The sequence below is a fragment of the Pyxicephalus adspersus genome, chromosome 1, assembly GCF_032062135.1.
Source record: "Pyxicephalus adspersus chromosome 1, UCB_Pads_2.0, whole genome shotgun sequence".
Classification (NCBI taxonomy): Eukaryota; Metazoa; Chordata; class Amphibia; order Anura; family Pyxicephalidae; genus Pyxicephalus; species Pyxicephalus adspersus.
In genome coordinates this window covers 82160307-82183234 of record NC_092858.1, presented here as the reverse complement: position 1 = coordinate 82183234, position 22928 = coordinate 82160307, and the positions used below count along the sequence as shown (strand labels likewise).

Genomic DNA, 22928 nt, shown 5'->3' with positions numbered 1-22928 from the left:
TAGCCTTAACATATTACATTTAACAACAGTTTTCTTTTTTTAAGGTTAGAGACCGCACTAACTGCAATTGATTTTATTTTTCATCATGCCTAGAAATTGCCTTAATGATCCAGTTTCTATTACGTGTGTGATTCATTCACGACCAAAGCACAACATCGCCAAATTACCACAGACCCCAAAAATATATACAAATTATATTTCGGCTATCCACTTGGTGACCAAGATAAATCTTGGGCTCCACATGTCATCTGTACCAGTTGTTCCAACAAGACTTCATGACTCGCTAAATTGGCGTAAAGCAGCAATGCCATTTGCAATCCCGATGATGTGGAGAGAACCACTTGACCATCTAATTGACTGCTATTTTTGCAGCGTCAACAAAAGTGGATTCTCAGGTAAAACTAAGCACAAAATTTTATATCCCAGCCTTGTTTCTGCAATCAGTCTGCAATCAGGCCTTTTCCCTATGATGATTTATTGCCAGTTCAGGTACCGACATATGATGGGCTTGCTTCTGTAGAAGGTGATGAGGAATGTGCTGGAGTTGCAGCTAGTTACAACCCCGAATCATCTGATCCTGACTACTTGGCTGATGAAGATTCAGAACCAGAGACCCTTACACAAACAGAGCTGAATGATCTTGTTCGTGATCTAAATCTCCCCAAAGACAAAGCAGAACTTCTTGCTTCAAGGCTTAAACAGAAGCACTTGCTTGCTAAGGGTGTAACTGTAACTCCCTACAGAAACAAAATCATAACTTGACCACGTTCTTCACTAGTGATGGGTCACTGCGCTACTGTCATGATATAAATGCACTCCTTAACAGTTTGTCACAAGAGCATGACAACATGTAGTTACTACTTGAAGCAATCCAGTATAAAACACACCAGTGGAACATCTGTGGGGATCTAAAGGTCATTGGCTTGCTGATGGGAATGCAAGGAGGATTCACAAAATATTGCTGTTTCCTATGCCTGTGGGACAGCCGATCTACGGGAGACCATTATGTCAAGCGTGATTGGCTACCAAGAAATACCTATAAGCCTGGAACAAGCAGTGTCAAGTTTCTGCCTCTGGTTGATCTGCATATAATATTTCTGCCACCTCTCCATATCAAGTTAGGCTTGATGAAGAACCTTGTAAAGGCCATGGGTAAATCAAACTCCATGGGTTTTCAAAAGTACCTTGTTGAGAAGTTTCCAAACATAAGCACTGCAAAAATGAGGGATATTTATAGGGCCACAGATCAAGTCTGTTTTGCAGGATGATGTTTTCAAACATCTGAGCAGCAGAGATAGAAGCTTGGGATGCATTCAAGTGGCTGTGTGAAAATTTCCTGGGGAACCATAAGTCTCCTGTATACAAGGAAGGAGTTCGGAATCTGCTTGATTCATACCAGAAACTGGGTTGTCACATGTCATTAAAAATACATTTCTTGCACTCACATCTAGAATTCTTCCCGGAAAATCTTGGTATGGTGAATGACGAACAAGGAGAACGTTTTTACCAGGACAATCAGTTAATGGAGCACCACTACCAAGGTTTCTGGAATGAAAGTATGATGGGTGACCACTGCTGGATGCTGTACTGGGACAATCCAGACAAAGAGTACACAAGAAAATCATACTCTAAGCATTTCTGAAGAAACAATGGTACCTGACTGACACTGTTCAGTAGATCTATACCACAGTGTGCCTTCATTTTCTTCACACTGAAGATGTATGAACATTCACTTCAATGGTGCTTACGTTTTAGTACAAAATACATGTATGTACAATGTTAACTATAATAGTACTCCTAACTTAGGAACTGTACGTGTTAGGGAAAAAAATCAGATCTGAAATCTACTCAAAATACTGATTTAGAAAAGTTTGCTGTGGTTTCTGATGATTATCAAAACTAATTTTTTGTTGACCTATGTAATTTTTTTTAGCATTTGAGCGTCACAAAACAGAACATTTTTAGCATTGTGACTATGCTTTTTGAATGGCACAATAGAAGGAGGGGAGGAGGCACAAAGAACTCGGTTCTATGAGAAACAATGTTCCCTTACAGAATGGAAATGCTCCCCGGGACATAGTAACTTTTCTAAAATACTAGAGGGGAGCTTAAATTGCTCTGAGTGCAGCTCTTTCCTCACCCAATGAAGAGTTCTTCATAGGAGATTATTGAAAGCGAATATCCAGCGACATTCAGGTATTTAACATTTGAAAAGACTATTCCCATTAAACAATATTTAACTGCATAATTTTTATCCCTGAATGTTGAAATTTATACTATGGGATTACTATCTTCATACTTATTGTATTGATAGTACAAAACATAAAACCCTATAGGGCAGGATATTTTGAAAGAAGTTGCCAATTTAACCAAGCCATAAAAGTAGGAGGCGTATACCAAATATCAATTACCAGATAATCAAGCACACAGAAAAAAACACAACACAATTTGTAACCATAAAACTGTACATCCGTAACACTTGTAAACTGGTAAAGGAGGTTTTACCCGTACTGTTGGCCGTTTCATAAGGGTGTGTAAAATACCACAAATAAACTTGCCAAATAAACAGAAGTTAGTGCAGCAGGAAATGAGTTTCCCTCCTAGAAGGCAAGTGTTGGCAAAATGCTTCTAATAGCATAGCATACACTTCTTAAAACAAGTCCTCTGGAAATACCAGCTGTTTTCCAACACAAACTGCTAATTTGTAACTCTACTTGGTTTTCTATTCCAAAAGCCATTCTCCAATGACCTAACATCACCTCTTCCTAAACACACCAATATCCTTTCCCTGATCTCACATCCTTAAATATTGTAACCACAACTATGCAAAATATTCCATCTTCCAAGAATGTTTTTTTGTTCATAGAAGCAGAAAACAGACTACAGACAATAACCAAGTGGTCTACCTTTTTATTCCACCCATGTTTATCCCAAGCATCTTCAAATTCACTTACTCTCTCTCTATTTTTCAACCATCCACTACTCTTCTGGTAAAATAATGCTTTCTAACACTGTTTTGTGCATTCCACACGCCAGTTTAAGGTGTTGAAAGTGATTATCTGCTCTAGTGATTATTTGCTGCTGTTGTTGCTTTGATGCTAGCACTTTTGATAGCTCTATCAGTTTTTTTTATCTTTCGCTGTATTAAAGAACCTGGTCAGAATGTTTTAGTTTTTAGGTATAGATTTGCTTTAAAAGCCATGACTAGCCATGACTTTCATAGTCCATTAGACTGACAGCACATTGCCTTTTCTTCAGGAGATAACAGAAATTATGTTAAGGCCCCGATTATCATCCTGACCTTCCCAACACAATTGTCTCAATGAAAACATATGTTGGTACTTCTTTAAATCTCCTAAATGAAAACTGAGAGACATCTGACCTCTTATACAGGGTCTTGACATATGTCAACATACAAACCTTAGTATTCCACATCAAAAATGTTATTGGTTGTTATGTAAAATACCACTTTTTACCATCTTTAATAACGAATATACAAGAGAATTAAAAAAAAAAACATAACTTTTCTTGTTTTCACATAATGTAGCAGGTGACAGTCTAGCACTAATCAGTATCAGGGACACTTTCCCATTCCCAGATCTGAACACTTTTTAATTTACCATCCAAAAACAATTAATAAAGCATAAGGATTAATTTACTTTTTAAGACTGTATTTAAAAAAACATCCCAGGTTTAGCTATCTTGCGCGTTAACAGTAAAATGCTAGTCTTGCACTAAAACTCATATTTCACCTTTGACAATAGAGAAAGGAAAGTCAGATTTTAAAGGTTACATTGACATTATTCGCAGCACATAACTATACAGAGACTATGATGTAAGATTCCGTGTGTTGCAATGTTAATAAGTCGTTTGAATGCCAGCGCTCCTGATAAATGCCAGTCCCTTGCACTATTAATCTATGTGATTATCTATTAGCTTCTAAATACATACATTTTACTATTAAATGTACAAGGCTTAAAATTTTTATACAATGACACCATTGGTGATACGTCGTCTTCATTTACAAAGGACTAAAAAGCAAGACTATAGGAGTCCATGTCAAACAGTAAGTGCCATAGAAACCCGAAGGAGGACCTAGACAAACTTAAACAAAAGAGGGGATGAGTATTGGGACTGGAGCATTACATGACCACAGCTTTAAGAGTAAAGAGCAAAGTAAGGCCATTATTTGCTACTATAACCCTGTTAGCTACAGTTTAAATACCATAAAGTTTCAAAAAACACGTAGGATTCTTGTTGAACCCACAGTAGTGCCCAACTTAATCTCTTTATTTTATTGCCCACTCCTTTTGAGATGCCTTTATAGCTAATAGATATGTTATAAACAATATAATAAACCTTAACTAAAAATTATTATTGTTAGCTTAGTTTTGGAGAAATTACAGGTGTTATTTATTCTACAAATCCCACAAATTCTGGATAAGACATACTTACTTAGAAAGGGACACACCTCCAGCTTTGCCAATCATATCTTCGTGATGTAAAACAGCATTGTTCCATGGAATCATGAGGAACTTTAACAGTGTTCTCATCCATCGTTCTGGATGTAAAACCAGCTGTTCATAATGTACTAACATGCACCTGTCATAGCCCACTTCCATGCACTGATTATACATGGTTTCTATAGCACGGTTCCACTTGGTTAAGCAGTCTCTGTAGCTGTTGAGATCAAATCCAGCAATAGTCACTTTTCTAGAAATCATAGAGTGCACCGAAGCACGCCCATCTCTTACCATAAGCAGAAATTTGGCATTAGGAAAAATTTTGGCTAGGTACGATAAAGATTTTAAAGCAAATGGATCTTTATTACACAAATAAGGTGCTGGTTCTCCATGCTTAACTATTATTTCCAATAAAAAAGCCTGCATGGCGGAGTCCAAAACTTCATCTGTTACACCAGCTTCATCTAGGCGAATTTTTTCTTTGCTTGATCGCGCCCACATCTGTTTGACTGCCAAAATCCGAGGGATAACCCTGGTTTCTTCTCCACACCTAATCTCTGGATGGGCATCAAGCATGGCACGCATAAGAGTAGTTCCACTGCGAGGCACTCCCCCAATAAATATTAATGGCATGTCCTTATTATATGAAAAGCTACTGTTTACCCTCTGCTCAGTTCTCAGTGTTGCTTTGGGGATTTCCATTTTGACTGGCTGACTACGTTCCTCTATTCGATGATGGCACTCCATTGCATGTTGTCCTAAGTAGAACACGGTCACTGAGCTTATTACAAGGCATGCCAGCAGCAGGTTTTGCTTCAGTTTTCCAATCATTTTGACAATGTCTCTGGAGGAGACAGAGGGGAAGTTATCTGCTTTCTTTACAACCTCATGACCAGCAGATTTTACTCAATGTGGTGAACGCCATCTAAAAAAAAAAAAAAAAAAAAAAAAGGATGAGCAAAGGGTAAATATTACACACAAAGCAAAAAACTCTACTTTGCTAAACAGTTGGACTGCTTGTAAAATTGTTTACTCACAAAACATAGTTAAACTACTAAAAAAACTAAACTGTTTCCTTAACAGAAAAAAAACAACCCCACAGGTCTTCAACTACAGACTACAATCTACTTCCAAGCATCCAACAACTTGAGAGAAATCAGCTTTCTTGGCTGGGAAAGTAACAAGGTCACACTGAAGAAGCTTCAGAAACTAAATTAAATCAGCCTGGTTTCTTAGGAGGTGGGTTTTATGTGTTAGTTGTAATCAAAGAAAACTAAATATTCCTCTATATTATACAGAGACAAGTGTAGAAAGAAATTAAATATAACTTGTCAAGTTGGAAGAACCTATTAACTTTTATACATATAGAACTATACATTTTCTTTAACATTTTAAATCCCAGCAAAAAATAATGAATTTATAAACACAAGGCTGTATGGGCTGTTGAAGATAAACATATCAATATAGAAAGACAGGTCAACATCACACAGGACCATCTTAAACCTCTACAAAATATTTCATACTGGTGCACTTCTGGCCAGTATAAAAACCTGTTTCTTTGATTCTCCACATCACTAAATATGTCACAAGTTTACACAAGAAGGAACAAATGCAATGCAACCAGCACATCTATGGACCAGCATGCTGCAATATATTACACTTATTCTCCTGGGTTTAGGTATACACTAGGAGGAAGACTTACTGAAAGAAATATTTTCCGCCAATGGCTAATCTACAATTATGGTTAAAGATATTGGAACCCAATTGCATGATATAACAACTGAAAAATATTGAGCTATTAAAATAGTCTCTTACACTGTAAAAACAGAATGATATAGCTGAAAAAACACTGTATAACATACGGACCTAATTAGGTGGTGTATTTTTATATATATATATATATATATAATATATATATATATATATATATATATATATATATATATATATATATATATATACACACACACACACACACACACACACACGAAGAGTAGGCAATACAAAAAAGCAACAAATATACACCAAACAAATCATTAAAAAAAAACATGTCCTTACCAATATTTGTTAACATGAAATATGAAATTGTGCTTCTTTGGCATTCTGTGACCAGTAAACCCAAGACTAACCAAATATTTTACTAGATTATGATAGGACACATAACAATATTTGACAGGCAGAGCGAACAGTGAGTCAGTGCATTGGATCACCCAACAAAGAGTTTATGTATTAATGTTACAGGGAAAAGGGAGCAAACATCGCTCAGAACACAATTCTATTATCATCTAATGACGCACATTGTCATTATTTTTAGATTCTTCCACTGCCTGGAGAAGGTCAGCATCAAATGACAGAAACCAATGATTGCCTATACATAGGCTTTTTAATGGACAAACAAGAAACAGGTAATTGATTTCTTAATCTGAGGGATTATCTTCTCTAGATTTTTTGTTAAAAGTACCAAGTATTTATGTGAGTGGGTAATACATGTTCTTTGTAATATAAACATTAAAAAGCAGTTTGTTTTAGCTAAAAAAAAGGCTTAAAGTGTACATGAACTCAAAAATGGGTTATCTCCCATAAATAGATTTCAGGCACTCCCACCACCAAGCCCAACTTTGATTACCAGCAGCTTTGTGTGACAATGGTACACTGCCTGCATCCTCTGTTACCAATCACCCCCTGGTAACAGAGGGTGTAGGCAAATGTAAATTTCTTAAGAGGAATGAATTTTCTTTAAATCAGCATTCCCTTGGTTAGAGTGTATTTTAGCACTGAACCATACTTACCATCCCTTGCACCATGCATCTTTGGCCATCTTGATTGGCCTCGACGGAATGATGCAAATCCCATGCATGCTCACAGAAGTTCATTCATGGGTAGCTCAGAATATGTTCTAAATAACAATGAACGGGCAGGCTCAGGGGTAGACATAATGAGGTGCAAAGTGTGCCACTGCACCAGGAACCCATGCTCTCCTCAGCCAGCAGGGGCCCAAATCAATTTGGTGGGGGGGCTCCCAAGTAAGTTCCACATAGAAGCCCACTGTTGGCTATGTCAGCCACTAGGCACGCTAGGTCAGTGTTCTTGTAAAATACAAATGCATACCTCTACTGCTTTAAAGAGGCGCCTGTTCTGTTTTCCTTTTTATTTTAAGTTTCACTTTAAGTCTGGTTAGAACAAATGATGCAACCCCCAGAGTCAATTAACATGTTAGGCAGACACTAAAAACATCCTCACAAAACATCGAAACAAAACATCGCCCTTACAAATACTGTGCTAACGCTATGGACACAGGTGCAATAAAATCACTAGCAATGTCAGCAAGGCCTCTTTAGAGAGGGGAGGAGGAATGAAATGCAACCTGCTGCATCCTCCCCCATAGGAAACCGGGGTCATTAGCTGATGTTCAGTGGTGGGAGACAACATCTCACAGAGTGACACCAGGGGACAGTTGTACACATGCTAGATTTGGCCCAAAAAAAACACTGGCATGAAAAATTAAAGAATTTTAAAAATATATATATATTCATTTTACACCTGTTTCTGGACTATGCTCACTTCAATGGGCTTTACTGAATGATCTTGATAAAGCTCAAAATCCCAAATTTCACTTTCATGCAATTAAACGTTAAACTAAGCTTACCTCAGAAAACTTTGCTCAGCTATGATATGATTTGCCCAATAAACAGTTCTCAAACAACAGCAGTTTGGCCAAGTCTGTGTACTCATGAGGGCAAAAAAAAAGTTTCCACATTTTAAGTTTATATACATTTGGTTGCAAAATGCAATACTTAAATACCAGTACTATTATTATACAAATAACATTTGAAATGAAACAGGAAAATAGGTGGCCACACACAAGTAGAATGTCTGCACAAGTGAACAGCAGTTAAAAAGCTTCCAGGGAAAAAAAAGATTTATTTTGTGATTTATAAATTTCTAAAACTAAACTGGTCCTTTATCATGTGGCCATTTTAAATACAATTACAGTAAATTTCATTTTTTTTTTTTAATATTACAGTGCTCTGCAATAACAGACTCAAGGCTAAAGATTTTTTAAGCAATAACCAGTAGAGGTACATTTTTACAGGTGTCCCGATTCGCAACACCAAACAAAGGTTGTTCACAATGAAAAACAAACCAAAAGCAATGGTGTGGCTATATTTAAGTGAGCTTAGAATAGAGACTACAAAGTGAAAGGGTTTTCTTATAATTTAAGGGTACTTGTCTGGGTACTTAACATTTTCTATATATGCAAGCAATCTAAATTTAAAAAGACTTGACCACTTTAGCAGATGTAAAGGAAATAGTTATGGTAAAAACGCAACTGTGGAGATTCTAGTCTGAAATTCCTAGACCAATGCATTCTCTGCTTTCCAGGGAGTGTCTGGGTCAGAACTAATGACTCACCCTTTAATATACTTTTTTTTACAAATACAGTCTGTCCCTGTACTTAGAGAATTCTGTAATGAACAGTGTTCTCTGCATACTTTGGGTTTTCAATTTAGGCCTCCTAAAACCAAATTTTTGTCTGCAATCAGAGAAAAGCAGTTCGCTTTTAAGAACCCTGCCGTCACATACAAAAACATAAATATACACAATACACTAAAAACTACCCCAGGCACCATGCACCTTAGTTGCCCTCATCACAGTGAAAAAGCAATGTTATTATGCTATGCATATCAGTGAATGATTCAAGAAAATCAGTAGACAAACATTAAATTGTGAGCCCCCTTAAGGGAGCTCTGAATGATATGTTGGCGCTTTATAAATACTGGCTAAAAAAATAATAAAGTAAATATCACAATAGGGAAAGTTGTGAAATAATTCTCCCTATTAGAAGGTGGCACTTTGAAAACAGGCGTTTGGGGGAAGTAACAAGACCTAGCTCTACTTAAACACTGATTCACCCTTTTAGCAGTGGTCAGCTAACCAAGGCTTTGCTTCTGGTTACATGGCCCTAGCACTGGAGGAAACCCAGAGCACCATTTTCTACAAAAAACTTTTCTATTGATGAACAGCAGGGTAAGACAATTCCAGCTTTCTAGTTACTAAATGCAATAATGCCATTGCGCTTTGTTTGCACATTCAATAAGGAGGAACGTTTGCAAAATGTGGACTGACCGTTTAAAATACTATTAGCAAAGAACATTATGAACATTATTCTGTATAGAGCTTCAATAACCACAGCCGGCAACAATATTGTGTGAAGCCCCCTCCCACGACCACTACCACCAACAGTTTGCTTTATATAAAAGGCGTGCTTTATATTATGTGAATTAATCCTCAATACAGTTTTTGTTGCTTTTGTCTGTATAGTATACAAAAGCCATGCTTGTGCTAAAAGTATTATATGGCTAACAGGTTTTCATTGGCCATAGCCAAAATTGGCGCAAAAAAAAAAAAAAAAAATGACCTCAGCGATAAAGACAGAATGGGAGTGCAGAGATTCCTAGCATACGTCAAGCATCCCAGGAGGCTTTTGGCTACTCCTTCTGCACATGCCTGACATCGATATCAATATTGGGAGACCCGATCCAGCAAACCTTCAAAGAGTCCGACATATCTGCAAAAGTAATGGTGAGGTTTGTTTTTTTCTTAGTTTACTTCCACTTTAAGCGCCAGCTGATTAGGCTACAGATTTACTGTGGGTTCATAAGAAGGGGAAATATGTAGCACCCTCAGGCCTCACAAAGATGTCCAAGTAAAGAATAGTTTTGGTTTCCCAACGCATCCGGCTATAATCCACAGCTAAAAATATTTCTACTTTTGTGCAAAAACCTGTGTTGTAAAAGAAATTGTATTCAAATCAAACTCTTATTGGAAATGTTTTAGAATAAATAAAAGAATATGATAGCATACTTAAACTGAAATGACAGCATTACCTGAACGGAGTTGTAAAATCACATGTACTATAACGGAGGAGGATTTTATGTCTTTGTCTTCTTTACATGTTGTTGTAAATGGCTGTCAGTCAGCATTTGTGTTACTGAACAACATGGGTTGCTATTTGTTTTATGCCTACAGATGCAGCCAAATGACTCTGTTAAGATGTTGAGCAATAAGTCATTACAAAGACGCTGCACAATAAACAGATAAGCAAAGAACAGATGTGGTGCCTGTGATTTCCCAGGTAAAGATCGGTATGTGGTTGGTAAATGTAGATTTCAAATGAAGAAATACCCAAATATTCTTAGTCTATGCATTTTTGATCGAATATCAATGCATTTCACAGTAATGTTCTGCCTAACCAAATAAGCATGACTTAAAAAAAAAGGAAGCCAGCCAAAACCATTATTAACAAAGCCAAAATCCAATAACCCCTTCTGTTAACAATTAATCACAGAGATATAAAAGCCCCAGGGTTGCCAATTTTTTTAAAATTTCGTAGGCAAAGCCAAGTTGCAGTCATCAGCTGAGAATTTTATGCAAGCTTCAGGGACAGAAAATAATAATATAAACAAAGTCAGACCTGAAGTTTGCCGTAATAAAAGCATAGACTAATATAGGAAAATATTTGGCATAATTATTCCACACCCCCTTGGACTGTTCCATATTTTTTGGTGTTACAAGCTGGAACAAAATTGGTTCATGCAGAGTTACATTAGAGTTACATTACCAATCCCCACAAAGTACACAGTGATGAAAAAATTCTAATCCATAACAAAAACAAAAAGTTTTGATTGCACAGATGTTACCAATTTTTTAGGAAATTTTTAAACTTTATACAACTGTTTGTCTACAGAAGTGAATAAAAAGAGTCAAGAAAGCCAAGAAACTACCAAAATTAGTTTGGGATAAAGTTCTGGAATAGAACAAGAGCAAAAAAATTGATTGTATACTAAGCCAAAAACTGAAGCCTAGGTTGTAGGGAAAGTTGGGCAAAATGGCAACAAAAAGAATAACAGGGGATGGAGCCATGTTCTTTAGTATAAGGAAATTTATAATAAATACAAATCATTTCATATAAATTACTGAGAGATGTACCATTCAGAAAGTGATGGTGTGCAACCCCGCCAACCAGATCCCCAAAAACAACAAAAAGCCCACACAACTGCAACACTATACAACCAAACCTATAATTCGCCGATGTGGACACAACCATATTATAAAGTTAAGTCAAAGTCCAATTCACAACCTTACAAACTTGAGAAACAGAAGTCTGAAGGCAAAAGGCTTGAGAAGCACTGACTCAAGAGCCAAACGCCCAAAAAACTCAAGGCACAATCCTGGAGACGGGGAACTTTACCCTCTAATTCCAATTCCTGAACAATGTGAATACATTATTGAGAATTACACCAAAATGCACATTGGATATGGAAGTTTGAGGCCTTTATTAGTTTGCCAAAAATTATCTGACCTTTGTGGAAAACGTTTGTGTAAAGTACAAAAAATTTGTTTTTCTTTAACTGGAAGAAATGGGTCAAGTTAGTCAGTTTGAGTTTACAATCTGAAAAAATATACTTCATCTAATTTTTAATATCATACTAATGCATTTGTTGCACATAAGAAAGCAGCAAATGCCAGCAAGATATGTCTTGAGAGGCAGCTAAAATAGCACAAAGCTAGTTTGTTTTTGATGCAATATTTAAAGTTAAGGCTCAAGCCTAAATTTACATTACTGGACCAGCTAATATAGAAGTTAAATTGAGTTCATTCAAGAACAGGAAAAAAAAAAAAAACAAGAAGCCTCCTAAGGGGCAATATATGCATGAAGAACATGACTTGAGGCAGTAGGTGCAGGGAATGTGACTGGCCAGTGTGTGCAGGAAAGGTCTGTAGAAAGGATGATGTGCAGTATGTGTAGGAGAATGAAGGAAATATATATAGAAGTGAAGTACAGAGGGGTATGACTCCAGGGAGTATGTGCAAAGAGGAGCAATAGGCAGCATAGTGAAGTGGAAAGAGGTACATAATTTCCTGAAATTATTACAGCGCCTACCATGTCTCCATTTCTAAAATAACTGAAATCCAATGAAGGGAATGTAGGCCAAAGTCATGTGAGGCAATATGTAAAAGAAAGGATTTCAGAAAGTAAGCTATGAGATGGAGCCACAAATCAATTGTTTGAATATATAAATTATAACAAGAAATAGATCAAGTGTGTTAAACCCCCCCCCCCCCCCCCCCATGGTGGCCCTCTATTGTGCAAAATACACAATACAAAAACAGCAAATCTTCACATGCCCACTTGAAAAAGAAGAAATGAAATAAAAAAAGAAAGTGATCAGAAGCAGTCATTTTCACATTAGGTGGAAAATTCCACAGATAAAATTATATTAGAAAGTATAATGAGTACTGAAGAAACTGCTGGAGATATTGCTTCCTGTCTTGTCTCAGAAAGTCTGTTTCAAATATATGTGTATAGTTGCTTTCTTTTACTGACTCAGTCCACACAAAAGGAAAAACTATTACTTACTTGTGTTTCTGCAAGAGAGCAACATTTTCATTTACAGCAGAACTAAAGTTCACTTCACTCAGCAGCCCTCCAGGGATGCTCCTTTTCTGCCGACATCTTTGGCCATACTTCTTTGACATTTTTATTCATCCTAATTGGCCAACAGAATATTATTTAACTTTCATGCATGCTCATGGGAGTTAATTTATCCTGGCACCAAGGAATGCCTAGAATGAATGCTGTCCTGCTTATGTAGCTTAGGGTGACATTTAGTAGAAAAGGAGCTAGAAGGCAGAAGAGAAGTATTTATTACTTCTTAAAGATACAAGCACAGTATCTTCTGCATAAAACATCTACTTCTTAGATTGTAAGCTCTTGTGGGCAGGGTTCTCTCATTTGCAACCTGTCTGTCATTTGCAACCCCTATTTAATGTACAGTGCTGAACAGGTGAAATATCTTGTAGCTGTGGGATGGACCATGGGTCATGACAATGAGAAACCAGCAGCAGTGCAGGAACACAATGGGTACTATGGAGCAGAGGTGATCTGGGAGTAGAAGCTTGAATGCATTGCGACTGGAGGGAGGAGGTGATGTGAAGAGTCAATTAGTTTGTTACCTTGAAGGATGTGCTCCTCATAACTTAGACAGAGCTGTCTGAGCAAAGAATTATAGAAGGGACATTACTGAAACCAGTCACCCAGCACATGGAGTCAGATGGGGTGACCAGTGTTCATTACAGGAAGTTTAGTAACAAAGCCGCAATACAAAAATGCAAAATCTGCTTGATAGGAGCCTGTATAAACACACTTAAAATCAAAATGGTCTATATGAATGCATAACTTTCAGGACCATCTTTATTCCAACTTACTGTGAATGCCATCATACTAATCTTTCACAGGTAACAGTGAAGTATAGATATGCATTACTCGTTTTGTCTCTACTACTACTATTCTCTTTGCCCTGCAATGCTGGTACTTAATTCTAGGACAATTCTGACTTACTCATTTTTTCCACAAATGTAACTGCTATTAATGGCTGCATAGCCAACAAAAATTTTACCAGAAGCCAATAACAAATAGAGAAGACTGCGTGGCAGAAAGTCTAGAAAATGCAACAAGGACATTGCTCACTGTACAAATTTAATTTTGTTTAGACATTCTTTCTAACCCAAACCATATTTGATCGAGCACAGCTGTCACGCTGCAAGGAAAATTTTTATATTCCATAAGAAACCAAGTAAAGGAAAGCGCAAGGAGAACAAGAGTGTAAAATAGCTTCAGAGGGAGAGGAAGAAAGAACCTAGAGCCTAGAACAAAGTAGTCCTTGCCATTTGTTTGATTATTACAAATACTAAATTTTATTTATAAACTACCAACATATTACTCAGCACTGCACAATGAAAAGGGGTTACAAATGACAAATCTGCATAGTAAGTACCAACAATGAAACATGAGGAAGAAAGGACAAAGGAGCTTACATTAAAAACCATTATATTGAAATGTAAACCACCGAGAAAGAAAGAAAACAACAGTTTATGGTTAACACAAGCCAAGCACACCTAACCTTAAAGAATCGAGAGATATCTTCCTGCACTATAAACGTTATTAGATTTTCCAAGTACATTACTAACAGATTCAGGTACAGGTTTTTAGACATATGCGAGATTCTCTTTTCTCTGAATGAATATTTGTAAATGTAACATTAGTATAGCTATTAATGATGTGATTTAATGATCTGCCATGCCAGAGTGACAACTACAGGCCACTATTCTTTACTATGGGAGAATGCAGCAGGGCACCAAACCCTTCATTCTGTATGGCACTCATTCCTTCTACTGTCACTGGAAATGATCACTACCTTCATTTCCTGCAAAAAATATGGAGTGCATATGCTAACCTCAAAGAAGTTGTAGTAGATATTTGTGAGCTCTGTACCTTGGGAGCTAATTGCAGTGTCAATAAATCTACTAGATACGTATGCAAAGATTTATTACTGCTTTTCATTCTTAGAATTCAGAAATGGTCAGGAGCATGTTTCAAAATGGCAAAGTAACAGTTTTAGTCAGCAGGGGAAAATGTGTAAATCGTATATAATAAAACGTAAATTAAAAACATAATCACATAATAAATCTGGGTCATAATTTGTCTCAATGTTCCTGTTTTGACTGCCCTGCAGCAAGACTGATAACTCTACCCCACTGTACATTGAAACTGACTCAGCTTTTAACTAATTTTGCAAGGCAAATTTCCAGCTATTAGTTTACAAGTTTCTCTTGTCCCTGTAATGAACTATATAATAAAGAGCAGTATAACAGCTGTACAAAATCAGAAATCCCCACACACCCACAAGATGCATGTCATGACCGGCAGAAATCAGTGCTTTCATATTCATACAAACTACTTGTGCTGCCATAACAGGTTAAGTAAGGCAATAGAATTAGGAAACAAAACATTTAGACATTAAAACGATAAGAGTTTTTACCCTGTTAGGAATAAATATGGTGATAGTTGTAGAGTAGCATATATTTGTAAATCAGTGTTACATGGAAAATACATTTTAATTTATTTCTTATGAGTGACTGTGTGGTTGGGACATGGGAAACATGTTGTCGGTCAGATCTTCAATTCAAAAATATACCAAAAAAGAATAGGTTTTCTACTTACACATAGCACATTTTTGTAAACACAAGTCTTGCTCCCCTACAGTGGACCTATACTTACCTGGGTTGCCTAAGCTCTTCTGTGTATGCATCCCAACAAAGTACAAGTTTGCCATTACTTCGCTGGCAGCCTTCAGTCTGTCAGCGACCTGAGCGTCGCCATATAAACCGTGGGCCATTCAAGATGCTCAGTGAATTTTATTTGATGTATATGATATATATGTTGTGATATGTATATTGTGAGCTTATATCTATTCATATGCTTCAAATGGTTCAATACAAAAATGCAATAGTCTTGTCTACAGCTCCTTATTAACCACAGATTAATACTTTTGAAGAAGCTGCACAAAAGATACAGAATCACAACTAGTGAACAGGTAATATAAAAACAATATGCCAAATACACAAGAACTCAAACATATTACATTAAACTGCAATGATTATTGATACATTCACACATCCTAATGTTTTGCAGAATACAAAATTTATTTCCTTGTAGCACAATAAAAATGCCCCCCAAAAAAGCGCATCATGAAATAAAAGACAGCAACTGCAGAAATATTTATTTTCAGTGTTCATCAATTTTACAAGCCTGGCCTGTGCTGGCCTAAATTACACAGTGATATATCTTTAATATTATATTTCATTTCCTAATGGACTGTGTAATACTTTAAACCTGCTCTGGAGAAAATTGATGTCAAGCTAATTTTCCTTACATCTGTAAAACAACCCATCCGTTGCATCATATGATAATGTACAAATTATTTTGAATGTGCAAGATGATAAACTTAGCACTATTCAGTCCTTAAAGATAATGCAACATTTACATATAGACATTCTGACCTCACCATAAATTTTCAAAAAAAAAATAAAGACAATAAAGACAATAAAAAATAAAGAAAAAGCACACTGTTTGACACTTTTTGGCAACTTCACAACCCATTAAGGCATAAACTACTCTCAGCAACAGTGTGTGTGGCAAATGTGATCTTTCACACACCAGTACAACACTGCATCCTGCTACATTAGAATGACATGCCAAAATACAAAATGTGGACTTAAGTGAATTTGTCACATATACTTATAAGCACATGAAGTCTACTTCTTAACAGGAAGGGCACATACATTCACTCAGTGGCCTTTTTGTTAGGTATATCTTTCTAGTACCAGGTTGGACCCCCTTTTGCTTTCAGTAGTTCAGTAATTCAAAGGAAAGCAAAATATTCAAACATTCTTCAGTTCATACAGTGAATGTTTGGGCTTGTAAAGAAGAATGCAGACTAGTGTTCAAGCCCAGAAAAGCTGGGTAGGAAAAAATTGTAGGCGGGTGGCAGACCCTGTATTGTACCACCCAAAAACACCCAGGTGGTTACTGAAAAGTGCCGGGTGGTGCACCCAGCTAAAAGGGCCTGGGGAGAGCACTGCAGACATTTTGAAAATTCTAATATTCCCTTTTTTCACTTTCTGTATAAGAATAACACAAATTTGCGCATTCTTTCTTCACGTTTTAATTTGGAATAGAATGTGCAGTGTTCCCAATGCATTTACATGTATAGAGAAAAAAAAAGCTATTAAAAAGATTTTGAGCTTTATTCACTTTTATTATTTACACACTGCTATTATTCTGAAGACAGCTAAAAATTGTTACGTTCTGAAAATGGTTAATAAGTAAATAGTCCTTCCCTTTTTCTCTTTCTTTTTTTTTTATTCTTAACTCCTTTTTTTAATTAGTTAATTTGTTTGTTCTTTTATTTTTCTTTTCTTATAAAAATGTTTTTGAAAACCTTAAGATATCATGGTTCCTGCTACTGATACAGCACAACGGGTTGGTTACAATGTTTGTATTTCTATGCGGTTGACCGATAAGCCACGAGCTTGAAGATATGTATTGTTAGAACCTAACCTTGCTGTATGTTCTTTTTTGAACTGTATGTTACGACCACTTTATTTTCTTTTCTTTGTACGTACCTTTATATCTTTTAATAAAAATAATTTAAATTTAAGTAAATAGAACTTATTGTTCAATTTTCTCCTAGATTTAAAAAAATTAAAAATCAATTGTTGAAGACAGAATATTCACACTAAGAGTGCATGAATTTTGCTGACAGCTGTGCATGGCCTTGGATGAACTCTGGTACATTATGCACATAGAACATACTCATATAATAGAGCTCTGTCATATAAAAAATATAATGTGTTTTCCACATACACTACCTTGCAAGTACAGCTTATAGGACCATTTTATCTATCTTAGAAGTATTAGAGAAGTCACAAACAATAGGCACACTCTTACCTGGGCTAGAATCTGCTTGGTAGGCAAATGCTGTTTTCATTTTAAAACCTGTGCTAAATAAGGGACAGCTGGAAGTTGATAGGTTGCTATGGACATAAAAGACACTTCCCATTTTTTCCCCCGCTTTTATTTTTAGTTTATAAGGGTCATTGAAAGTAGGAATTCAAACTATGAAGACAAGCATGCCATACAGAAAGTGAGCAGTTACATGTTACTTTCCATTATTTATGGTGTGCATGGAAAGTTATGAAAACAGATTCAGTAAATCATGGGTATGGAAAGTAGCAAATTCATATACATGATCTAAGCCTAGAAATTTGATTTTCTCACATGGAAAAAAAAACATTTTGCTGTATATTTTTTAATGAAAATGTTTTCTTATTTTTTAATCCAACATTATATTTGATTTCCTAGGCTGAGCAGGATTAGTATTACTATCTACCCCTTGCCAATCAAATAATTCACAAGCAGTACAATAGAGAATAATTTGATCACAGAGTTAGCATCACCACTTTTAGTCTGTATTCTGATATCCAAGGCATTTTGGGTAATTCACACATTTCAAAATAATATTCAAGGAGTATTCCAAAATGCAATTAACCTTTTTTAATTATTTTGAAATACACAGCTAGACCAAAAGTGTGTTTTTTTTAATTTGACTAAAAGCCAAGTGCTGCACTTGGGAGCTGACATCATGATCTCATCTCTTCCCATAGTTATATTTTTCTTAAGTGCTGCACAGAGAATCTCCACTTCCTAATAGCAGAAATTAGTCACATCTCCTGCTCTCAATACACAGGGCAATACCCAGGTTCTGAACAGCATATCGGAATGCCCTGGCATTGACACATGTAGGGCAGAAAGCATATCTATGGATTTACAATTTTCTAAGTCACTATTGCCAGGGCTACTCTAAAAATCCAATGGTGCATGTCACCGGTTTATGTTAAAGAGATGGACATGAAGCATAACTGCTGCCTGGCCTGCATACCTGGATCATAGACTTCTCTCTTCTTCTGCACATTCAGAACAAGTATTACTTGTACCCCTTGCTATGCAGCAAAGATAAGCCACATGAATGTCAGTTTACTAACAATGAAGAAAGCAGCCTTAAAAAATAATATCCTGCATGAGACAAACTGCAAAAATCTAAACATCCCTAAACTTAACAAGCTTCCTGAATGCCACATATAAGATCCCGGTACTACCAAGTAATCAGCTAAATAATAACAAGTATGGGCAAGCAGTTCTAATTCCAAGATACAGCATTCTGAATGGACAGAAAACACCAGAGGACTGACCTTAGCAAATAGAACCTTTTCTTTCAACTATAACTTCTGCAGTCCAAGATTTTAAACACTGACAATGAAACAAGTAGGTGATATACAAGATTTTTTTTAAACTTTTTATAAATTATCAGACACCATGTGAAATCAACACAACTAGACACAAAGGATCTTTAATATTTGTTTACACAATAAGTGTACATGATCACTGTGGCAGTGGTTATTTTTTTTGATTTCAATAAAGACAGCGTAATAAACATGTCATAAGTATACCTGTATACACTTAATTTCACAATTAGAGATTATGCAGAGATTTTGTTTAATAATTATGGCTATTTTGATGTTTTTAAAGCAATATTTTTTCATAATATCATTCTTTCTGATATAAATGTCAATATGCTGAAACGTGATAGGAGGATTAAGAACTTTTAGTTGTTATTTAATGAACTATATGGCTGCAATGTTTTACCTACTAAACATGTTTGCAAACATTAGGATTGATTGTAGCTGTATTAGTGCATTAAAACAACAGAGTTAAGTACTGTGTGTGACAATTTACATTTTTAGGACCAGCTGTCATCAGTCCACCCACTTCTTCTAAGTATAAGCAGTACTGATAAATAGAGGTTTTACAATTTGTATATATTACAGATGCTCTTGGGAATGTAATTGTTACAGCAAATATAAAAACATATTCTGGACAGTATGAGTCTCTGTTATATCATACAATGATGCTTTTTATAATGGCATTATATATGAGCATGTTAGCTGTGTATGTGGCAGGAGCATTGCTTGGGGAACTAGGCATCACTGTAATGCTATGTGACACATTCAGAGAGGCCACCACTGTAATAAAGTTCCAGTTATGTATCAGATTAGCATGTGATTTATACACTATGACTGGCTGATACATAAAATACATCTTTTAGATTAATCTTACTAACTTTAGACAAACTTTATAATATAGACAATAAAATTCTCTGGATGACAGGCAACCCTGCTAGACACTGAGCAAGGTAGAAGCTCAGCTTTAAACTAGCAGCATGAGAACAAGAAGCCTGGTCACTGCACAATCCTGACAGTGGGCCGGCAGCCCGAGTACTAGGGATCCATCATTAGACAAGAGGTACCAACAAAAACAACAGGATGCCTGTGTACTGGAGACCCAACATCAGATATGATACACCACCAACTAGCCACCTAAGTATCAGGACAGTAGGTTCCACTAATACAAGATGCCCAAATTTTAGGTACCCAACATCAGAAAGGAGGTTCCACCACCAACAAGCCACCTAAGTACTGGGATTCCATCATAAGACAAGAGGTTTCTCCAAAAACAAAGAGATGACTGAATACTAGGTAGCCAAAATCAGACAGACACCACCTAAGTACTGTGGATCCACTGTGCTGGGGTTCTGGTGTTAGACATGAGATACCACAAATAACACAAAGCTACTGGGGGCCAAAAATAGGACAAGAGGTTCCATCAACACCAACAGGCTAACTACTGGAGACCCAACACGGTGCCTAAGGAACCCAATATCGGATAAGAGGCACCACCAATAACAAGTTGTCTGTGAAAAGGGGCCTCTACATAAGTCAAGGAGTTCCACAAACAACAACGCTGCTATGATACTAGGATCCCAACATTAGACAAGAGGTTTTGTCATAGACAACAGGACAGAATATTAGGTTCCAAACATTAGAACATTAGACATGAGGCACCACCAATAACAGCAATCATCCCAAATACTGTGGACCCAGCATTAGACAACAGGCACCACCAACAAGCTGTCTAAGTACTGGGAACCCCACACCAGGTTTCTTCATGTCATTGATGGAACCACTTGTCTGAATACCAGCTACGCAACATCAGACAAGAGGCACCACCAATACCACCAATCATCCCAAACAAAGGGGACCTAAACTTCGACAAGGGGCGCTACCAATCATTCCAAAAACTGGGGACCCAACACCGATCATCGGACAAGAGGCGCCACCAATCATCCCAAATACTGGGGACCCAACCCCAGACAAGAGGCACAACCAATCATCCCAAATAAAGGGGACCCAAACTTTGACAAGGGGCACTACTAATCATACCAAAAACTGGGGACCCCACATCAGACAAGAGGCACCACCAATCACCCCAAATACTGGGCACCCCACACCAATCATCTCAAATACTGGGGACCCCATACCAATCCTCCCAAACACCGGGAACCCCACACCAATCCTCCCAAACCCCGGGGGCCCCACATCAATTATCCCAAACCCCGGGGACCCCACACCAATTATCCCAAACCCCGGGGACCCCACACCAATTATCCCAAACCCCAGGGACCCCACACCAATTATCCCAAACCCCGGGGACCCCAAGCCAATCATCCCAAATACCAGGGAACCCACACAAATCATCCTAAACACTAGGGACCCCACACCAATCATCCTAAATCTGGGGAACCAATCCCAGACAAGAGGCACCACCAATCATCCCAAATAAAGGGGACCCAAACTTTGACAAGGGGCTCTACCAATCATACCAAAAACTGGGGACCCAACACCATGTATCCCAAATACTGGGGACCCTACATCAGACAAGAGGTGCCAGCAATCACCCCAAATACTGGGGACCCCACACCAATCTTCCTAAACACTGGGGTCTCCAGCAATGCCAGTAGCTAGGACAAGCAGCTCCATGGCTTCCTATGCACTCTAGGAGTCCCCATACCTCTACATAGCACTACATATCCCTGGCTCCCTAGGGTTGGACTACAAATCAGCACCCTATACCAAAGTGTCTGCCACTTCCCCATGTACTCTGCCTTCCCAATACTTCTTCCCTGTGTATTCCCAGGTACACAACACTCTGCAATACACAATGCTGGACTATGGACTCACGTATTACATTGCGCTCGCTCCACACTTCTATAGGAGTTTGCAGTGTACACAACACTATATAAAGATTCAGCACGGTGACAGGAACCCATGGGAAGCACTGCTCACCTGTGTCCGGTCCTCGGCACACCGCCCCTGTCATCTCCGGTCCCCCCTCCCCCCAGCATCATCCTTCTCCACCGTTCTGTGCCTCGCTCCTCCGAGCACTCGCCGCGCGCACCCTGTACGAAGCAGCAAGGCACGCGTAGGGGAGAGGGAAGGGGGGGTGAGGGGGGATGTGAGCATCGTCCTTATTGGACAGAAGGGACAGAGGGTCTGCGGTGACATGTAACCTGTGATTGGCAGGGATTGTGTAATGGGCGGGTAAGTAGGGGATTGAAGCCCGGTGATGACGTAGTGTGGTGTGGGATAGCTGGGCATAGGCAAGCTGACCCTCTGCTGATAATGTAACATGCCTGGCTGTCTCTGCCTAGGTTACATCATGAGTCTGTAACACGTTACAAGTCAGAAGACAGCTGCATTGTACACAATACTGAAACCAGGGGATCAACATGACAACCGGGCAACTATCATTCTCAGAATGTGATACCAGAAATGACAGTCTGCATATTAATCTTATTATTATTAATAATATTATTAAACAGGATTTATATAGCGCCAACATATTACGCATCGCTGTACATTAAATAGGGGTTGCAAATGACAGACCAATAGAAACTGTGACCCTGCCCTGAAGAGCTAACAATCTAGGAGCATATTTCTTTTATAACATGTTTAGGTAAATGCCATGAATATAGAAAAAAACAAAGTATATTTATTGTTTCATTTCTTATGTTCCTCCACCCTTCCTGTATTAAACAGTTTCCATGTCCTCTTCATGCTTCCTCTTTCATCACATATTTTTATATCACATATAACAGGTTAGAG

General features: G+C 37.5%; 1 protein-coding gene across 3 annotated transcripts in view; it reads right to left on the bottom strand.

The window, feature by feature from the left end:
- TPST1 (tyrosylprotein sulfotransferase 1) overlaps window positions 1–22267 on the bottom strand; it is a 46863-nt gene extending 24596 nt beyond the window's left edge. For 2 of the 3 annotated variants that reach the window (XM_072416179.1, XM_072416195.1), the window contains exons 1-2: window positions 22110–22267; window positions 4456–5388 (exon numbers count right to left, since the gene is read on the bottom strand). In XM_072416179.1, the coding sequence (XP_072272280.1) occupies window positions 4456–5294 (839 nt within the window). In that variant the 5' untranslated portion in view covers window positions 5295–5388; window positions 22110–22267. Of the gene's footprint in view, window positions 1–4455; window positions 5389–22004; window positions 22026–22109 lie in introns of those variants that run through there. The other variant, XM_072416187.1, reaches the window with a different exon arrangement.
- Between the last annotated feature and the right edge of the window lie 661 nt (window positions 22268–22928).